Source organism: Pinus tabuliformis, chromosome J, assembly GCF_031772625.1.
Source record: "Pinus tabuliformis cultivar Carrire ecotype Pingquan chromosome J, CPIR1, whole genome shotgun sequence".
NCBI classification, from domain to species: domain Eukaryota; kingdom Viridiplantae; phylum Streptophyta; class Pinopsida; order Pinales; family Pinaceae; genus Pinus; species Pinus tabuliformis.
The window spans coordinates 893,729,506-893,749,411 of NC_142295.1; the positions used below are offsets into that span (position 1 = coordinate 893,729,506).

The 19,906-nt window shown below is 34.9% G+C and overlaps 3 protein-coding genes and 2 pseudogenes across 3 annotated transcripts; 1 reads left to right on the forward strand and 4 right to left on the reverse strand.

Moving 5' to 3' along the window:
- Positions 1–7,183: 7,183 nt before the first annotated feature.
- LOC149229550 (pentatricopeptide repeat-containing protein At2g33680 pseudogene) lies at positions 7,184–7,762 on the reverse strand (annotated as a pseudogene).
- A 376-nt stretch (positions 7,763–8,138) lies between these two features.
- LOC149229551 (putative pentatricopeptide repeat-containing protein At3g23330) lies at positions 8,139–10,365 on the reverse strand. Its single transcript, XM_089381061.1, has 4 exons — positions 9,353–10,365; positions 8,551–8,624; positions 8,346–8,392; positions 8,139–8,198 (listed from the first exon to the last, which is right to left on the reverse strand). The coding sequence occupies exons 1-4, from the start codon at positions 10,363–10,365 to the stop codon at positions 8,139–8,141; spliced, it is 1,194 nt and encodes a 397-aa protein (XP_089237187.1).
- Positions 10,366–10,626: 261 nt separating this feature from the next.
- Positions 10,627–10,950, reverse strand: LOC149229552 (pentatricopeptide repeat-containing protein At2g33680 pseudogene; annotated as a pseudogene).
- A 1,389-nt stretch (positions 10,951–12,339) lies between these two features.
- Positions 12,340–14,722, reverse strand: LOC149229553 (pentatricopeptide repeat-containing protein At2g13600-like). The gene is made up of 3 exons (XM_089381062.1): positions 14,595–14,722; positions 14,058–14,281; positions 12,340–13,904 (listed from the first exon to the last, which is right to left on the reverse strand). Exons 1-3 carry the CDS (start codon positions 14,720–14,722, stop codon positions 12,340–12,342), a joined length of 1,917 nt encoding a protein of 638 aa, XP_089237188.1.
- A 1,565-nt stretch (positions 14,723–16,287) lies between these two features.
- LOC149229554 (protein SRC2-like) lies at positions 16,288–16,757 on the forward strand. The gene is made up of 2 exons (XM_089381063.1): positions 16,288–16,530; positions 16,629–16,757. Exons 1-2 carry the CDS (start codon positions 16,288–16,290, stop codon positions 16,755–16,757), a joined length of 372 nt encoding a protein of 123 aa, XP_089237189.1.
- Positions 16,758–19,906: the final 3,149 nt, after the last annotated feature.

Sequence of the window (19,906 nt, forward strand, 5' to 3'; positions counted from 1 at the left end):
TGAAGGTTGGATTGGTACAAAATTTACATCATTAGAATCATCTCAATGAGACGAACGCATCAATAATGTCTATTAAAAGTTTTGAATAGGTTGAAAAAGATTGAAATTTTAGACCCCATTTCAATAATGCTACCTTGGATCTTGGGTCAACATAGTGACCACCTCCTTCTAACATGTCTTTCCATGGGACTTAGAAGGGAATGTGTTATAATGAAAAGGAATATATTTCTGATTGTTAAGTGCTTAAGTCGATCACTTGTTGAATACTTGATTTGGGCTCTATGAGAGGGAGGCAGAACTAGTACCTCCTCACTGTGGAGTTGTATTGGAGTTCTAAAACATTTTTGGCGAAAGTCCTATTCGATCATAATGCCAACTATGATGAGCTCCTTGTTAGGATGGAAGAGCAACATGTACTATATGAAATCATAGATGAACACCTTCAATGCATTGAAAGAGTCCTCCTGCATGATTGGGCGCCTCCTCCTCTAGCTAATCCCACTCCTCCGACGCAGGGGAACTGATCATCCAGGTCTATTCATTTACATAGTTTTAATTCTTAAAGTTTCTTAGTTATTTATGTTGCTTCAATGTGCAAAAATATGTTTTTTGTTAAGTTTCAAACTTGTATATGAGGCATTACAGTTCAGGTTTTGGTCTTATGTCATCAAACATATCATATATATTTTGATAGTTTTAATAAACTCTTACTCAAGCCCCAAATTTTTCCTTTGATTTGATTTCTAGATTAACAAATCAAGGAAAACTGTAATACTTGTTATGTGATGTAAATATAATTTTAATTAAATATAAAATCTAAGCTTAAAAAACTAATAAATAATTTAAATGTGAAATAAATTGAGAATAGATGTGTATATTTGAGGCGATAATGATCTTTACCATTAATAAAAGGATGCTAAAATGAACTATAATGAAAATTTTAGCAGCGCTAAAATGAACTATAATGAAAATTGTAGCAGCAAATCAAACGATTTTAGCCCTCACATAGATCATTGGTAGGTAAGGCCAATTAGACATGAATATGAGTAGTGCTTAGTATTTTGTAAGACTAATGTATTTTGTTACGCGTGTTTCAAATTAATGAAACAAAATAATTCATCCTTATTTCGATAGTGGATAAAATATCTTATGTCTCTGTATTGATGGCTTCCTATTCCAAAAATTATGGTCCGTGTTTTTAAAATTAAGCATGTAAATGTTACATATTTCGGTGGGAGGCTTGCCACGTACCAAGAAATATGTGTTGGACTTTATATGCATTAAAATTGGAACGATGGAATAAAAGTAGATAGTGGTTCAATTGGTTAACTATTAGATGATAAAACATTTTTTTGGGAAAAAAAATTTGTTGCATTGGATTTTGGTTGGATAACATAAAATTAGCTGCGATGGTCTAATTTTTCCGATTTAGATTTATGATGTTTCATTGTAATTTGTATTATTGATTTTTGCTGTTGGTATGGAGTGTTCAAAGATTCTGTGCCAGTTTGTCAGGGTTCTATTCTACCATGTATAAAAAATAGATAAATGAATGAAACACAAATTCATTGTGGAGATTTTGGTGAATGTTTTGTGTTGATATTTTGTGGTTGGGGTATAATGCTAATAATGATATTAGTATATGAATGAAATTGTCATTCTTATGTTTCGTGTGAGAGTTATTTTTGTGCTTGTATACTAAACTCATTCATCAACTCATGATGAATGGTTGCTTCACTAATTATGTAATGTTTTTATACATAGCTGATGTGTTCTAAATATTTTTCAATGCAACTCTTTTTAAATGGCTATATCTGCAACATATGGTGAATACCATAGTTTGAGGTGGATCACTTGGAACTTAAGTTGTCTATGTATCCCCTTTTCCGTTGTAAAACCTTCAAAGGTTCTTGTAAACCCATCAACATACCTTAGGTGTGACCTCACCTATTCACAGGTGTTGGAAAGTCCTCATGTTTGAGGGGTTTTGTTAGGTTAACTCTGAACCCAGGGTCACCCTTGTCCGCCAACAAAGGCTTATGATTATATCTTAAGTGTAATATCTCATTTTGATTCCCCATTTTGAGCATTTAATTATTATGTCTAAGTGTCATTGTATGTTACATCATGGATATTTTGTCATTTTGATACATAAAAAACAACGTAAATGTATTCCACTCATTAATGAATATGCTAAGTAGTTGATTGTGAGAATGACCTCCAACAGTAACAATGATATAACAAGTGAGAACTAGTAAGGGGATTGTGGGGTTTACCTTGCCTACAATACTAATTACCCTTTCCAAATCCATGTTACTTATTTGAATTTGAAAATTATTACCTCCTCTTCCCTCTCCCCAGAAATTAATTAATGGGGTAGAGTCTGGTAGTGGGGAAGTCATTTTCCCACAATGCTTTATACATAGCGAGGTGGATGGGATAACTACCAATAGTCAATGAGAGGTATGTGTAGAGTACCCACTTCAATTTTGGATAATTGAACCTTAAACTAATGTGTTTGTAAGGTGGAGTTGAGAATAAGTTTATTAGTTAGTTAGATTTGGGTAGTGAGTAGAGGGTGCAGAAGGGGACAAGTGCCTTGGAAGGTCATTTTCATGTACAAAGGTAGCCATTCCCAAGTATATTTCTTATCTATATGTTATGGGATAACATAGTTTGAGTTGTTTTCCTAATTTATGTAGAGATGTCAGAGTCCTATATGACGAAGAGAGAAATCTTGCATTGTTGGGTTAGCACAAGTGGCACTAGTAGGGAGATAATTGAGGGATTGTATAATAGTGAAATGATTTCTTGGTGTTGTTTAAGCCAACTAGGGAAGTACCTAGATTCATGGACGCCCTATGCTACGTGGGAAAGGGGAGTCTCAACTATTTCATTTGTTGGGAGGGAGGGTTCACTTCATAATTATCAAATGCTGAGAGATTAAGAATTCCCCTGATGGTATCATAATTTGGATAGTGGGTGGAAATCTATACAAATAACTATGTGCAATTAAGCTTATGGTTGGGTAAAAAATAGTTCACACACTTTTAGTCGTAGGAATCTATAATTTTTAGATAAATGTTCATACTTGACTCTATGTTATCTATCAAATTACAGTATATGTATATTTTCAATTGGATTTAGTGATATTTTTGTGTTATGCTAATATTTATGAGGATCTTGATGTGCTCAATTAATGTTTTATTTGATGAGGAGTCTCTCATGTATGTTTGAATCGAATGTGTTGGTCTTGTGGAATTGATGATAAAATGAAATGGTAATGATTATGGAGGACTCAAGGTCCACTTAAGACACTAATGATATATGTGTCTGAGTCACAAGAAGTGCCAAGTCTTAGGATTGGGTGGCTATCAATTGGTATGCATGCAAGCTGCTACAATTATACCTTTCTTTCTAGGAAGGCCAAAGGACTAAGGAAATATCCTTAAAGTTTATATAATTGAATAAGGCATCTTAGTCTTCACATAACATATAAAACTAAAATTAATTATATTCACTTTTGAAGCATACAACCATGTTGAATGTATGGCCTTAAATGGTAGTATTGGACTATAAACCCTTTAATCTAAGTTTCAAGCTTGATTTTTGTGATTAAATCCATTGTAGACAACTTAATTGACCAAGTAATGTTGATAAGGATAACTTTGGGTTAATCCTCGTTAATTTTTTTTATGGTTGTTTGAGATATTTGCAAAGGTTATCCCATTATACTCATTGAGACGGAGACAAACTCATGAAATTTTGAAGGTTGAGCACCTATATTTAAAATTATTAATGTCTCAATTGAGTGAATGGTTGAGTGTGAGGATCATGCTAAATGAAGTTGTTGAGTGATGCGTTATTGGTGTTCTTCATAACATTACAATAAAAAAGGTGAATGGTGAGTCGAGAGAGAGAGAGAGAGTCGTGCCACTCTTTAAAGTAATTAAATCATTTTGTTGCATCGAAAAATGGGCATAAGTCAACCTTGGGTGTAATGAACTAAGTTTTAAGGTCTTAGCATACTTAAGAAAATTTGAGTGTCATTGAGGAAGAATCTTGTTGGTTGACACAACATTCCCAAAGAAATGTCCATCACCAGAAAGGATGACATGAATTGGTGCAATGGAATAAGTTCATCACAAAAAGAGGAAAATTTGTATTGATGAAAGAGGAAATTGTGTATTAGTGACAAGATTTGTTAAGGCTTGCTATGACACAAATGAAAAACAAAAGAAGGGTGTGACAAGGGCAAGAGAGACTTGGTGCGATGGAGGAAGACGTGGAAGATTGTCTTAATAAACATTTATCTAGATAAATGTTTGTACAAATGTTGATGTGGTAGGGTTGATGTAAGTAGATGGGGTGTACTAAAGATGATGTTGGATGATATAACAGTTGAAGTGTCACGATGACATCACTGATGTGGAAACTTAGACATGTACTATGTAGAGGATGATGTGGATAGGACCCATGTGGTAGAATCCATGAACTCAGACATGTACTATGCGGAGGATGACGTGGATAGGACACATGTGGTAGTTCCGTGTTGGTAAGGGCAAGAGGTATGCAAATAATTGAAGAATCAATGCTTAGATTAAGTCCTTTCCATGAGATGGGTAGCTAGAATATCCATCAATGCGTTTAAAAAAAACATTCATTGTTGTTTTTGAAAAAGTGTCCATGGATGCTTTGGGAATATATATATATATATATATATATATATATATATATAGAGAGAGAGAGAGAGAGAGAGAGAGAGAGAGAGAGAGAGAGAGATTTTATTGAACATGAACATTGAAACATTTATTTTAACTTTTTCTTCTATACAATTTTATATGAAGTTGATATTGAAATAAATTAGTTAACATAGATATTCAAATGATTTATTAAGCCCCGTGTTAAAATAATTTTAAAAATAAAAAAAATTATACATCTTCTTCATTCTCAAAAGTAAAAATATAAGACTTTTTATTTTTATTTTTAATTGTTTTATTTTTCTCTAAATTTAATATAAAATTATGTTACTTCTAAATATTTTATTTATGACTAAAAGTAAATTTGAAATACGTTTACCACATCTCCATGCTGAATTATAATGTCAACAACAAACCTTTAAAATTATTGATATTGTAGGATGCTTTTAATTAAAATTATCCATATATATGAGATAATCTTATTTTTTAAAATAATTAATATATATAATTCTACAGTTTAGAATACACCTCTGATTAAAATTAAAATTGACTTTGGTTAATATTTAATTTGATTATTTTATTCCTCCAATAAACTTGTAGAGGTCTCAACATATCGCAAACCCAGCATTATTATTAATAAATTAAAAATGCATATCAATACATCCTTTTAAAGAAAGAATTGATTGCGTGAATTTTGCTGGCAATGTCTTTAGTTATAATTATAATATAATAATCAAAATAAGAATCCTATAAATAAAGAATTAATATATATTTAAAATATAATAATTAAAATAAGAATGTTTTTTGTTTTTAGGAAATATTTATGTAGATTTATTTATTAGAGCTGTATTTTAATAATGGGATTTCGAGTAATTGAACTAACTCTCACGATTACTAAAATGTTTAAAAAAGAATCACTATTCGACTGGTTTAGAAATTTATATTATCCGTCCTGCGAAATTGCAATCATCACTATTGGCTACGAGAGATAGTTGAGTAATGGTATAAAACGTTGAGCGGAGATTGGATAAAGAAAAATGGTTGACAAATTATAGTAGGAAAACTCCATTGGATATTAGGCATGTGAATACCATATCCACCGCTATGGTATTCACGTAATTGGGCTCCTCTCATAGTTCTCAATTACATATCGACAACCACATCAACAACATAACGTGCATACTTACCAAATAAAAGATTAGCGGGCAAAATATATATTTTTTTTTCCGAAGGTGGTAAAACCTATCATATATATATATATATATATTATTTTTTGAAATAAATAAATATTTATAATATTTAAATTTATTAATGTAATAAGATGTTTATTAATATAATTTTAAGATTTTTTATATTTAACTATATTATTTACTTAAAGAGAGTTTAATAAATTTTAAATAAATTATTAATAAATTATATAATTTTTTTTATTATATTGTAATTCGATATTTTAATTTTTTTTTAAATTATAAATAATTAAATATAATATTCTTAAGTAATTTCATTTAATTACTTATTTTCAAAATCTTATAATAATTAATAAGTTTAAATTTTTAAACCACATAAATCTAAATACTAAATTTTAATTATATTTTAAATTATAATTAAGAAAATATATATCTTTTAAAATATTAAAATAAATAAACAAACTAATTTTTTAAAACCTAAAAATTAATATAGATTTATTTTAACTGTGGATTTACCAAGGTGAAGAGGGATCAAATCTTTTAACATGAAAACTTTTGTTCCAGTACAAAATTTGAGGAAATGTTTGCACCTCAAGAAATTTGATTCCTCTAAGCTCTTGGTAGATGTAGAATTAAGATTTATGGATGCCATCTTTGAGCAACGCACAACTAAAATATTTTAATTCTATTTTTATTTTTATTTTCATTTATTTTATATAATATTTATATAGTTGACTTTTCATCTGTTATATACATATGTATCCTATATAGTGGGTTGTAGATCCATTTTTGTGCCAGAAAAAATGCTGGAAATCTTTTCTTTGAACGTATATCCTGAAATTTTTTATTTAAATTCCACATTATTTTTTTTTTCAATAGAAAATGAAAAGAAATTTTTTAGTTTAATTTAATTAATTTTTTTTTTCAATAGAAAATGAAAATAAATTTTTTAATTTAATTTACTTATATTACTTAACATAAATATAAAATATTATTTTATAATTAACTTATTAAAATATTTTTTTTATTATTAATATATTTTTGTTTTAAATATTTAAAATAAAAATAAATATACATCATGTAATATTAATAATAATATATCTACATATTATCTAAAAAATAAAATTTAAATAAATATATATATTTTTCCATTATTTTATCTATATATAAAATAAAATAAAAATTCAAATAATTTATTAACACAAAATTCAAATAATTACGCCGTAAGGCGTTTCCCTATGAGATTAACTCCCCAAATTGCTTTCGTGTCAAAACATGTGCCATTGGATTTTAGTGTTAGACGATTAGGTAATCCTTATCCGTTGATTTGAATTGACTGTTCGTTCGATCCTGCACTAACTGCGACTGTTCGTTCGATCCTGCAATAACTGTCCGCTGCCGTGCCTCATCTGTTCTTCCATTCTCTGCATATCCCACAATCATAGAATTCCATGACAGCACATTACTTTCACACATCCTCTCAAAGAACAGGCGCGCATCATCAATTTCCCCACATTTCGCATACATACTAACAAGGACATTGCCCACGTTTACATTTGACACAAAACCAGTTTTGACAGTGTGAGCATGGATTTGCTTGCCATCTTCAAGGGCTGCTAGGCTCGTGCATATGCCCAGGACACAAGTTAGGTTGGACTGGTTAGGCATTGTACCAGTACTAAGCATTCGGGCAAAGAATTCCAATGCATCTTTGCCATGCTCATTCCGGGCATATCCTGCGATCACTGAAGTCCACGAAACTACATCTCGTTTAGGCATTGTATCAAACAGTTGCCGTGCATTATCTATGCTTCCACATTTGGCATACATGTTAATTGCTGCATTACCCACAGAACTATCAAATTGAAAACCCATTTTAATACTGTCAGCATGGACCTGCTTGCCTAGTAGCAAGACTTCAAGGCTGGCACATGCACTCAAAACACCGGTGAATGTAAATTAGTTCCAGTAAACACACCCCTCATGCATACAGGAAAAGAGATCCAATGACTCTTGAAGGCATACATGTTAATTGCTGCATTACCCACAAAAATATCAAATTGAAAACCCATTTTAATACTGTCAGCATGGACCTGCTTGCCTGGTAGCAAGACTTCAACACTGGCACATGCACTCAAAACACCGGTGAATGTAAATTAGTTCCGGTAAACACACCCCTCATGCATACAGGAAAAGAGATCCAATGACTCTTGAAAGCATCCCTATCCTATTCACATTTGTTTCCTCTGGATTATACAAACGATGGACCATAAATTCCAATAAGCAATGAGGGATAAGAAAAAGCAATAACCTGCAGAAGGATAAGAAAAAGCAATCAGCAATGAGGGATTGTGAATCTTAACAATGTTCGTCAACCGTGTTCCTACAGAAAGATTGATCAAAAGTTTGAATTTAGCTTGTTTTGAAAGTTTGAAGTTTTGAACTCTTATCAACCTACAATATAGCTGCATATTGATGGATGCATCCTGGCGAGGTTTGTCTTCCCTGTAACATCAAAAAAAAAAAATTGTAAGTGTACCATTTTTAAATTTAGTTTACTTTACCCTAATGTGATGCATAAATTCAAATTCCATTTATATCTATTCAGTTGGACATTATATTTGTTTTGTCAGCCTACTTGCTTTAAAATGTCTGTCTCTTACCTTTGGGAAAGCTCCGTTCATAGAGTACTCGACACAAGATCAGAAAATATGATGCTGCGTTCTGTGACTTTCTCCTGGTATGTGCCAAAACTCAAATCAGAAAAACTTAAAAGTTCAAGTTCATCACTTTCAAAAATGTTTAGCCACAAGCTTTCCTCTGTTAATAGAAATTATTAGATAGGCTTAAGATGCATGAGCAGAAAAACAATGGTGTTTAACAGAGATCCAAAAATCTATGAGAGAAGAACCCAATAATACAAGAGCTTCTGTCAGAAGTAGCAGACATACCTAGGCATCAAAGATATTCAGCTGTTTCATTGTTTCCTGTTAATGTGATAGAAATCAAGCTCTTCTAATATGTTTATACTAAGAATGGCATGAAAAGTTGTCCTAAAGGTGACATGCCATTTGAGAAGTGTTCTCACATAAATCCTGTACCTTGATTTAAAAATAAACAGTTCTGTGTTGTTGATGGCACCGTTTATATATCAGATAATATTTTGCAGTTTTGAACCTGTTGTCATTTCTCCAATATTACATCATAAATGAAGAATTAATGAATGAGGGGAGTTTAAATTATTATCATAGATAAATCATAATCCCCCGAAAATCAAATTCCACAATTGAGATAATGGAATCAGTATGCATCGAGAGCAACAATTTCACCCCCGATGAATTTGTTGTGGCAATCACAACAAATTCAAAGGTTTGTGACTATACAAGTAAGCAACCATGGAACTGTATTGTCAAGCCCTAAGGCAACGTCCAGCTTCTCACTGTGGTGACAACGAAACTCTGTTACTTGCGCTGCTCCTCCACATCAAGCAGTACAGATTTTGTGTCAGGCATATATCCTGCCTCCTTCATCCGCTTAGACAAGTGATCCAGCATTGCATAAATTCTTTCTGACTGTGGGTGTGATCTATCTCCTACAATAAATTTGTGCGCCACATTCTTCATTTCAATCCAACTACATCCAGGATTCTTCTTTATCTCCCTATCTTTCATCATTCTTCTCACCTTTGCAACATCATCCCACTTGCCTGCAGCAGCATAAATATTTGACAGCAAGACATAGGCAGTTGCATTTTGAGGTTCCAAATCAAAAAGGTGTTTTGCTGCACGTCTGCCTATATCAAGGTTTCCATGGACTCTGCAAGCACCAAGCAAGGCCTTCCACAGAATAGCATCAGGCTCATAAGGGATGGAGTTGATAAGGTCCTTTGCTTCATCCAAGTGCCCTGAACGACCAAGAATATCTACCATGCAAACATAGTGCTCCACTCTTGGTCTAATACCATGATGCTGACTCATGGATAAGAAATAGTGCCAGCCTTTGTCCACTAGGCCTGTATGACTACATGCAGCCAGAACACCAAGAAATGTAACGTGATTTGGAGTCAAGCCTGCTTGTTGCATTTCTTCAAAGAGTAGTAATGCCTCCCTGCCATGTCCATGCTGAGCATATGCTGATATAATTGTGGTCCATAAGACCGTGTCAGGTTTGTAAATTTTATCAAATGATAGCCGTGCATAATCTAGGTTCCCACATTTAGCATACATATCAACTATGGCACTTCTCACAAAAACATCTGACTCGAATCCCACTTTGATTATTTGAGCATGAACCTGTTTGCCCTGTTCCAGGGTTGCTAGGCCAGCACATGAACTTAAAACAACTGCCCAGGTGGAGTTATTAGGTTTCACACAAGATTGTCCCATTCGAGAAAAAAGCTGCAGGGCTTCCTCATCTTGTCCATTCTGAACATATCCTGTAAGGACAACAGTCCATGATATGACATTTGCCTCGGGCATTTTCTCAAATAGTACCCGGGCATCAAATGTTTTTTTTATTCCGAGCATATCCCACAATCATCACATTCCAAGATTCCACATATCTTTCAGGCATTTCATCAAAGAGCTGTCGTGCCTCATCTGTTCTTCCATTCTCTTCGTATCCCACAATCATAGAATTCCATGACAGCACATTACTTTCACACATCCTCTCAAAGAACAGGCGCGCATCATCAATTTCCCCACATTTCGCATACATACTAACAAGGACATTGCCCACGTTTACATTTGACACAAACCAGTTTTGACAGTGTGAGCATGGATTTGCTTGCCATCTTCAAGGGCTGCTAGGCTCGTGCATATGCCCAAGACACAAGTTAGGTTGGACTGGTTAGGCATTGTACCAGTACTAAGCATTCGGGCAAAGAATTCCAATGCATCTTTGCCATGCTCATTCCGGGCATATCCTGCGATCACTGAAGTCCACGAAACTACATCTCGTTCAAGCATTGTATCAAACAGTTGCCATGCATTATCTATGCTTCCACATTTGGCATACATGTTAATTGCTGCATTACCCACAGAACTATCAAATTGAAAACCCATTTTAATACTGTCAGCATGGACCTGCTTGCCTGGTAGCAAGACTTCAAGGCTGGCACATGCACTCAAAACACCGGTGAATGTAAATTAGTTCCGGTAAACACACCCCTCATGCATACAGGAAAAGAGATCCAATGACTCTTGAAAGCATCCCTATCCTATTCACATTTGTTTCCTCTGGATTATACAAACGATGGACCATAAATTCCAATAAGCAATGAGGGATAAGAAAAAGCAATAACCTGCAGAAGGATAAGAAAAAGCAATCAGCAATGAGGGATTGTGAATCTTAACAATGTTCGTCAACCGTGTTCCTACAGAAATATTGATCAAAAGTTTGAATTTAGCTTGTTTTGAAAGTTTGAAGTTTTGAACTCTTATCAACCTACAATATAGCTGCTTATTGATGGATGCATCCTAGCGAGGTTTGTCTTCCCTGTAACATCAAAAAAAAAAAATTGTAAGTGTACCATTTTTAAATTTAGTTTACTTTACCCTAATGTGATGCATAAATTCAAATTCCATTTATATCTATTCAGTTGGACATTATATTTGTTTTGTCAGCCTACTTGCTTTAAAATGTCTGTCTCTTACCTTTGGGAAAGCTCCGTTCATAGAGTACTCGACACAAGATCAGAAAATATGATGCTGCGTTCTGTGACTTTCTCCTGGTATGTGCCAAAACTCAAATCAGAAAAACTTAAAAGTTCAAGTTCATCACTTTCAAAAATGTTTAGCCACAAGCTTTCTTCTGTTAATAGAAATTATTAGATAGGCTTAAGATGCATGGGCAGAAAAACAATGGTGTTTAACAGAGATCCAAAAATCTATGAGAGAAGAACCCAATAATACAAGAGCTTCTGTCAGAAGTAGCAGACATACCTAGGCATCAAAGATATTCAGCTGTTTCATTGTTTCCTGTTAATGTGATAGAAATCAAGCTCTTCTAATATGTTTATACTAAGAATGGCATGAAAAGTTGTCCTAAAGGTGACATGCCATTTGAGAAGTGTTCTCACATAAATCCTGTACCTTGATTTAAAAATAAACAGGTCTGTGTTGTTGATGGCACCGTTTATATATCAGATAATATTTTGCAGTTTTGAACCTGTTGTCATTTCTCCAATATTACATCATAAATGAAGAATTAATGAATGAGGGGAGTTTAAATTATTATCATAGATAAATCATAATCCCCCAAAAATCAAATTCCACAATTGAGATAATGGAATCAGTATGCATCGAGAGTAACAATTTCACCCCCGATGAATTTGTTGTGGCAATCACAACAAATTCAAAGGTTTGTGACTATACAAGTAAGCAACCATGGAACTGTATTGTCAAGCCCTAAGGCAACGTCCAGCTTCTCACTGTGGTGACAACGAAACTCTGTTACTTGCGCTGCTCCTCCACATCAAGCAGTACAGATTTTGTGTCAGGCATATATCCTGCCTCCTTCATCCGCTTAGACAAGTGATCCAGCATTGCATAAATTCTTTCTGACTGTGGGTGTGATCTATCTCCTACAATAAATTTGTGCGCCACATTCTTCATTTCAATCCAACTACATCTAGGATTCTTCTTTATCTCCCTATCTTTCATCATTCTTCTCACCTTTGCAACATCATCCCACTTGCCTGCAGCAGCATAAATATTTGACAGCAAGACATAGGCAGCTGCATTTTGAGGTTCCAAATCAAAAAGGTGTTCTGCTGCATGTCTGCCTATATCAAGGTTTCCATGGACTCTGCAAGCACCAAGCAAGGCCTTCCACAGAATAGCATCAGGCTCATAAGGGATGGAGTTGATAAGGTCCTCTGCTTCATCCAAGTGCCCTGAACGACCAAGAATATCTACCATGCAGACATAGTGCTCCACTCTTGGTCTAATACCATGATGTTGACTCATGGATAAGAAATAGTGCCAGCCTTTGTCCACTAGGCCTGTATGACTACATGCAGCGAGAACACCAAGAAATGTAACGTGATTTGGAGTCAAGCCTGCTTGTTGCATTTCTTCAAAGAGTAGTAATGCCTCCCTGCCATGTCCATGCTGAGCATATGCTGATATAATTGTGGTCCATAAGACCGTGTCAGGTTTGTAAATTTTATCAAATGATAGCCGTGCATAATCTAGGTTCCCACATTTAGCATACATATCAACTATGGCACTTCTCACAAAAACATCTGACTCGAATCCCACTTTGATTATTTGAGCATGAACCTGTTTGCCCTGTTCTAGGGTTGCTAGGCCAGCACATGAACTTAAAACAACTGCCCAGGTGGAGTTATTAGGTTTCACACAAGATTGTCCCATTCGAGAAAAAAGCTGCAGGGCTTCCTCATCTTGTCCATTCTGAACATATCCTGTAAGGACAACAGTCCATGATATGACATTTGCCTCGGGAATTTTCTCAAATAGTACCCGGGCATCAAATGTTTTTTTATTCCGAGCATATCCCACAATCATCACATTCCGAGATTCCACATATCTTTCAGGCATTTCATCAAAGAGCTGTCGTGCCTCATCTGTTCTTCCATTCTCTGCATATCCCACAATCATAGAATTCCATGATAGCACATTACTTTCACACATCCTCTCAAAGAACAGGTGCGCATCATCAATTTCCCCACATTTCGCATACGTACTAACAAGGACATTGCCCACATTTACATTTGACACAAAACCAGTTTTGACAGTGTGAGCATGGATTTGCTTGCCATCTTCAAGGGCTGCTAGGCTCATGCATATGCCCAGGACACAAGTTAGGTTGGACTGGTTAGGCATTGTACCAGTACTAAGCATTCGGGCAAAGAATTCCAATGCATCTTTGCCATGATCATTCCGGGCATATCCTGCGATCACTGAAGTCCACGAAACTACATCTCGTTCAGGCATTGTATCAAACAGTTGCCGTGCATTATCTATGCTTCCACATTTGGCATACATGTTAATTGCTGCATTACCCACAGAAATATCAAATTGAAAACCCATTTTACTACTGTCAGCATGGACCTGCTTGCCTGGTAGCAAGACTTCAAGGCTGGCACATGCACTCAAAACACCGGTGAATGTAAATTAGTTCCGGTAAACACACCCCTCATGCATACAGGAAAAGAGATCCAATGACTCTTGAAAGCATCCATTCTTGGCATATCCGGTAATAACCGAAGTCCATGACACAACATCTCGTTTGGGCATTTTCTCAAATAATTGGTGTGCATCCTCCATGCGTCCAATCTGAGCATATCTTGCTATAATTGTATTCCATGAAACTACATTTTGTTCAGGAATTTTGTCGAACAACTTTTGGCCGTCCTCTAATTTACTATTCCTGACATATGCAGCTAGAATCGCATTCCTGAACTTTTTACTAATGCAGGGCTTTATGCCTTCCAGTATTTGAACGAGGGTGATTAATGTGGTTAAGCACTGTATCAACCACTAAGTTAGGCATGTCTGACTTCTTCTTTTCTTTTATAGATTCTCATGAGTCTCATTCAAGGTTTTTGATAATATGCCCTCATTTAAAAGTTCATGACTCGGTAATCTTTCCTCTATTCATTTGAAGACTAGCCATGAGAGACAAGATGGGTAGGTGAAAGTGGCTTGCTGCTACAGTTTCCACCAAGTTTTCATTTTCTTACATAGTGGTTTGCCCAAAGGTGGGCTGGTGTGGCCCCACAAGGGGCCATTGATCAGCTGATGCTGTCATGGCTGTTAAGCTGGGTTGGTGTGGCCCCGCAAGGGGCCACTGATCTGCTGATGCTGTCATGGCTGTTAAGTTGGGCTGGTTGGTCACATGGTCAGATAGAGTCTATGGAATCACCTACCTTATGAATGTTGGTTAATGCTTGACAATTGAAGTATAAAGGAAGCATCTGTGGTCTTCCTTGTACTTACTGTTATCCTTCCTTAGATTGGAAGGTGGTTTATGCTTGGCACTTAAAAAGTATAAAGGAAGCATCTGTCGTTTTCAAGCCACAATATCAATTCCTTTTCTTTTACAACACTAACCATCTCTATCTCCAGTTCATGTTTCTTTTGAATATGTTTACAAAGACCTAGCTGTTCCGCTTTTTTCTTTACATTTTGAAGCTTCTTAGAAAGGATTCACATTTTTGTTCATGTAATGTGAGTGTCTTCATTTCACTAATACTGGATTTTATTTTCTATGTCTGGGTTGCCAAACTGCAGTTGTTCAAATGAAAATGGTATGTTTTTAGGCCTCTTCGTTTGAGAGGTCTAGATTCCAGATAGATAGGCAAGTGATCTAAAAGAATTACTTTGAAACTTCACATTTTTGTTCATGTAATGTGAGTGTCTTCATTTCACTAATACTGGATTTTATTTTCTATGTCTGGGTTGCCAAACTGCAGCTGTTCAAATGAAAATGGTATGTTTTTAGGCCTCTTCGTTTGAGAGGTCTAGACTCCAGATAGATAGGCAAGTGATCTGAAAGAATTACTTTGAAGCTAAAGAATTCACAAGGCTTTCCTAATCTTGCAGAAAATGGTTCGTCAATATTAAGCCATAAGGATGAAAACCAAGCGAGATAATAATCAGCTAATGCAAGTGACTATTGTTGAAAAATATTTCTAACTCTCGTTTTACTTTGACATTATTATATAATCAAGAAAATGTGGGAAAGAAGGCTATATTACAAGCCCATTAGATGAAGTTGGGGTAGATTTTATGGTTTGAAACTAACTCAACTGAAATTTTCTACATTGTTTTTATCAATATGAAAGCCTGAGAAGATAGGTGCAAGTGAAGCAATGGAGTTTTGAAATGGGTATATTTTATAGTCTAACACTAACAACAATAATTTTCTACATTGCTTTTATCAATATGAGATTCTGAGAAGATAGGTGCAGGTGAAGCAATGGAGTTTTGAAATGGGTAGATTTTATAATCTAAAACTAACTCAAGCAAAATTTTGTACATTGTTTTTATGAATATGAGAGCCTGAGACTATAGGTGTAGGTGAAGTAATGGAGTTTTGAAATGGAAATCACAGCAATAAAATTCTAAAATGAAACAACAAATGGATTTGGTACAATTTTTTTTTTTGTTTGTTCCATTATTGTTGTATCTATGAATGGGTTTTTCTGCTTCTTGGCTTCGATCATGACCATTTGGGGTGGCCTTCTACACTGATTTCCATATGCTTTCATCATCATGAGCTAGAGAGTCTATGATGTGTTTTGTCTTATAAGTCAGTTCTATACAATGTTCAGATTTCAAAAGATTTCATTCATGGCGTTTCTGCTCCTATAATTTCAATCAGGGTGGTCTCTGAATATTGCGTTTCCTTGTGCAGTAAATTCACTCTACATCATGGGGGAAGCTTACACACAGCTGGAGCTTAACATCATCTCAGCTCAAGATCTGAAGGAGATGCATCTTTTTGGCATGATGCAGACCTACTGTGTTGTATGGATCAATTTCGAGAAAAAACTGACGACGCAAATTGACAGAACAGGGGGCGCAAACCCTACTTGGAACGACAAGGCCATATTCAGAGTGGAAGAGAGTTTGCTCCGCTGTGAAACCTCTGCTGTGATTATGGAGATATACTGCGTGGGTTGCCTCTAGGCACTGTGAGGGTCTTGCTTTCCACTCTCCTCAAGGGCTACGGGAGCACATATTTCAGTGGGATGAGTTTCTTGGCACTGCAGGTCCGTCGTCCTTCTGGTCACCCACAGGGCATTCTCAACCTTGGCACCATGATTCTTGATGGAGTAGATCTTCACAGAATGAACAGATTCATCCCTGCAACTGGGGGGCTGTGGGTTTCAGAGATTTGATGGGGAATACTATCGAACCCAGGCCTTCATTTGTGAGAAAATGACTGTCCATTGAACCTAATAATGTTGTTGATGCCCAAGAACAACAATCCCGCTGTCAAGACTTCAACAGTAGTGCATGCAAGGAACAGGGCAAAGATCAAGAAAAGCAAAAAGATGGTGGTGAGATGGTTGAGAAGGAGAAGGAGAAACTTGTTGGCTGCTATCAGATTCTCATGGCCCCAAAATTGAAAAGGAATAAAGTTGGATTGAAGAATGGGGCTGCAAAAATTCATCTCAGTCCATCTGACAGTAACATCTGTGCCAAGGAAGATCAAGATCCTGTTGTGGCTTACAACAAAGCAATAGCAATTTATGCATAGTGTTATCATCAATAATATTATTGTGCAAGAATACGTTGGTTTTCTGTTATTATATTCTTTGTGCAAGTGCCTTCAATTCCTAGTTGATTCGTGAAGTGCTTATTATGGCATACATAAAAATTTTGAAAATCACGAGCCACTGTGGATGAAAGACTGGTTTATGTAAAAGTTTGAATAGATATATGAATCTGAAAAGGGCAAGTTCACTGCCTTCAATCTGCTACTTCGATATATATTCTTAGCCTATGTGGATGAACATTGGTTTGTGTAAAAGTTTGAATAGATATGAGTCTGAATTTTGCAATGGGCATGTTCAGTGCCTTCAGTCTGCTACTTTGATAGATAGTCTTAGCCACTGTGGATCACACATTGGTTTGTTTAAAAATTTGAATAGATATATAAGTCTCAAATGGGCAAGTTCAGTGCCTTCAGTCTACTACTTTGATATATACTCTTAGCCACTGTGAATGAAATATTGGTTTGTGTAGAAATTTGAGTAGATATATGAGTGAATTGGGCAATTTCAGTGCCTTCAGTCTTTGATATATACTACTCTTAGCCACTGTGGATGAAATATTGGTTTATGTAAACATTTGAATAGATATATCATATATGAGTCTGAAATGGGCAAATTCAGTGCCTTCAGTCTGCTGCTTTGATATATATAGAGTATATATATTTGTTTACAGGATGATCACTGCGTTTTTAACTTATGTCCATTAATCAAATCGATCTTTCAAAGACACAGTAGGCTTTCCTAATCTTGCAGAAAATGGTCCGTCCATATTAAGCCATAAGGATGAAAACCAAGCGAGATAATAATCATCTGATGCAAGTGACTATTGTTGAAAAATATTTCTAACTCTCGTTTTACTTTGACATTATTTTATAATCAAGAAAATGTGGGAAAGAAGGCTATATTACAAGCCCATTAGATGAAGTTGGGGTAGATTTTATGGTTTGAAACTAACTCAACCAAAATTTTCTACATTGTTTTTATCAATATGAAAGCCTGAGAAGATAGGTGCAAGTGAAGCAATGGAGTTTTGAAATCAATGAAGGAGATATTGCATTTTCTAGCAAAAATGCCATCATCCACAACCAATTAACCAATTCTTTCTTCCTATGTAGCATCCTTGCTTTGACATAAGTTGGACAGAGATGAGGACTTACACCGACATTCCATATTCAACAGCTCTACTTAGACATTGACATAACTCATATAGACATCTCTATGATTGGGACTCAACAACAGACAAACTCTGCTGTCAACTCAGCTGCTTATGAAATGGCCAGAGTCTTCTTAAAAATTTCAATATTTCTACAGTTGAGGATTGTAGCAAAGCTCAGGGATCAAACTTAACTCCATGCTTATGAGGCATCCGCGTTCTCACAGTTACTTGCAGCTCATTCTCAGTTTTAATGGGAAGGTGATATATGGTGTATTATTGTTGTGGTGGCAGGGGATGGATTTTAACTGTTGGTTGGACCAAAAGAAATTGATGCAAATCAATATTAATTAGTTATTGATAATTTTGCCCACTGAGTTCCCTGAGGTCGAGTATAATGATTTCCTTGCTTATCAAAGAGTATTGATTCCTTTTCAATAGGAGTAGCATGTGAGTATCAGTTTTATAAAAAAGATTCTTTTTATTATTAATAAAAATATAGATAGTATGTTTCATTTTAAAGGGTTATAAATATGAGTTATAAATACAAGACTTAAAAGGTTGTAAATATTTCAAGGGTTGTAAATATGAGTTATTAATTGTTTTTACTCAAAACATGATAAATAGCAATTTAGCAATTTCTTTTTAGTTGAGTGACTCAAATTCATGTTTCTTTAGGTTGACGGTAAACCCACTAAAGTGGAAAAAATTGTGATTCCAATAATTAGAGGGATTGTCATCATGGGGTGATAAGAAATTTAATATTCCAAGAAGAGGAGGTAGTAGTAGATTCTAAATAAATTAGCAATGCAATAACATAAATGTTTGCAACAAATTTAAAGAGATCCACCTTGTTGAGTAATGCACACACTACATGGATAATGGATTTCCGCACTTTATGCCTTACGGCGTTTTCTTTGCAACATCTGATGCAAATGCTAGTTTATTACCACTGACATTGATTTTGTCCATTACTATTCAGTGTTTGTAACGTATTACATGTCCCTCATACTTGGGCGGAAACAATAAATAAATAATACTAATAATAATGGGCGAAAACAATAAATAAATAATACGAATAATAAATTAACTTAAAGGTAACTGGGATGTATTTGTATAATCTTTAATATTATTAAAAGGTATTGTAATAGTAAAAGAATTAGAAGCAAATCAATTATTTTAAACTTTGAAAAGACCGTTGGTAGATAAGGAAACAATGAGTTGTGTTAATTTTTCCAAGTATGTATGTATTTTGTAAGGGTAATCTCTTAATGAAAGGAAAGCGTTCAGCCAAGTGTTTTTGAGTTTGGATAAACTAACCAGTGCATGCGAAGTCAAATCAAATTTTGTTAAGCGTTCTGGATAAAATAACCTATGTATGTGAAGTCAAAACAAATTTTATTGCCTCCAAATTGGGGGCTTCAAATATCTAAAATTGTTTAATTGTACCTGTTGTAAAATTAAATAAGTACAATGATTACAGATTTTGCCGGGGGCTGGGCACGTTCCATGAAATGTGTGTTGGAACCACTGACTAAATGTAGATAGTGGTCCAATTGGTTAATTTTGAGATGCTAAACCATTTTAGAATAGATCTATTTATATATATTTCAAAAAT

Coding starts and splice junctions, on each gene's coding strand:
- LOC149229553 (XM_089381062.1), bottom strand. CDS start 14,722: ATGACAGCATCAGCAGATCAGTGGCCCCTTGCGGGGCCACACCAACCC. Junction 14,282..14,594: donor ACCTTTGGGCAAACCACTAT/GTAAGAAAATGA, acceptor TGCATATGTCAG/GAATAGTAAATTAGAGGACG. Junction 13,905..14,057: donor GTCATTGGATCTCTTTTCCT/GTATGCATGAGG, acceptor TGGGTAATGCAG/CAATTAACATGTATGCCAAA.
- LOC149229551 (XM_089381061.1), bottom strand. CDS start 10,365: ATGCCCGAGGCAAATGTCATATCATGGACTGTTGTCCTTACAGGATAT. Junction 8,625..9,352: donor GATGTGGAGGAGCAGCGCAA/GTAACAGAGTTT, acceptor GGCACATACCAG/GAGAAAGTCACAGAACGCAG. Junction 8,393..8,550: donor TGAACGGAGCTTTCCCAAAG/GTAAGAGACAGA, acceptor TTGATGTTACAG/GGAAGACAAACCTCGCCAGG.
- LOC149229554 (XM_089381063.1), top strand. CDS start 16,288: ATGGGGGAAGCTTACACACAGCTGGAGCTTAACATCATCTCAGCTCAA. Junction 16,531..16,628: donor TGATTATGGAGATATACTGC/GTGGGTTGCCTC, acceptor TTGGCACTGCAG/GTCCGTCGTCCTTCTGGTCA.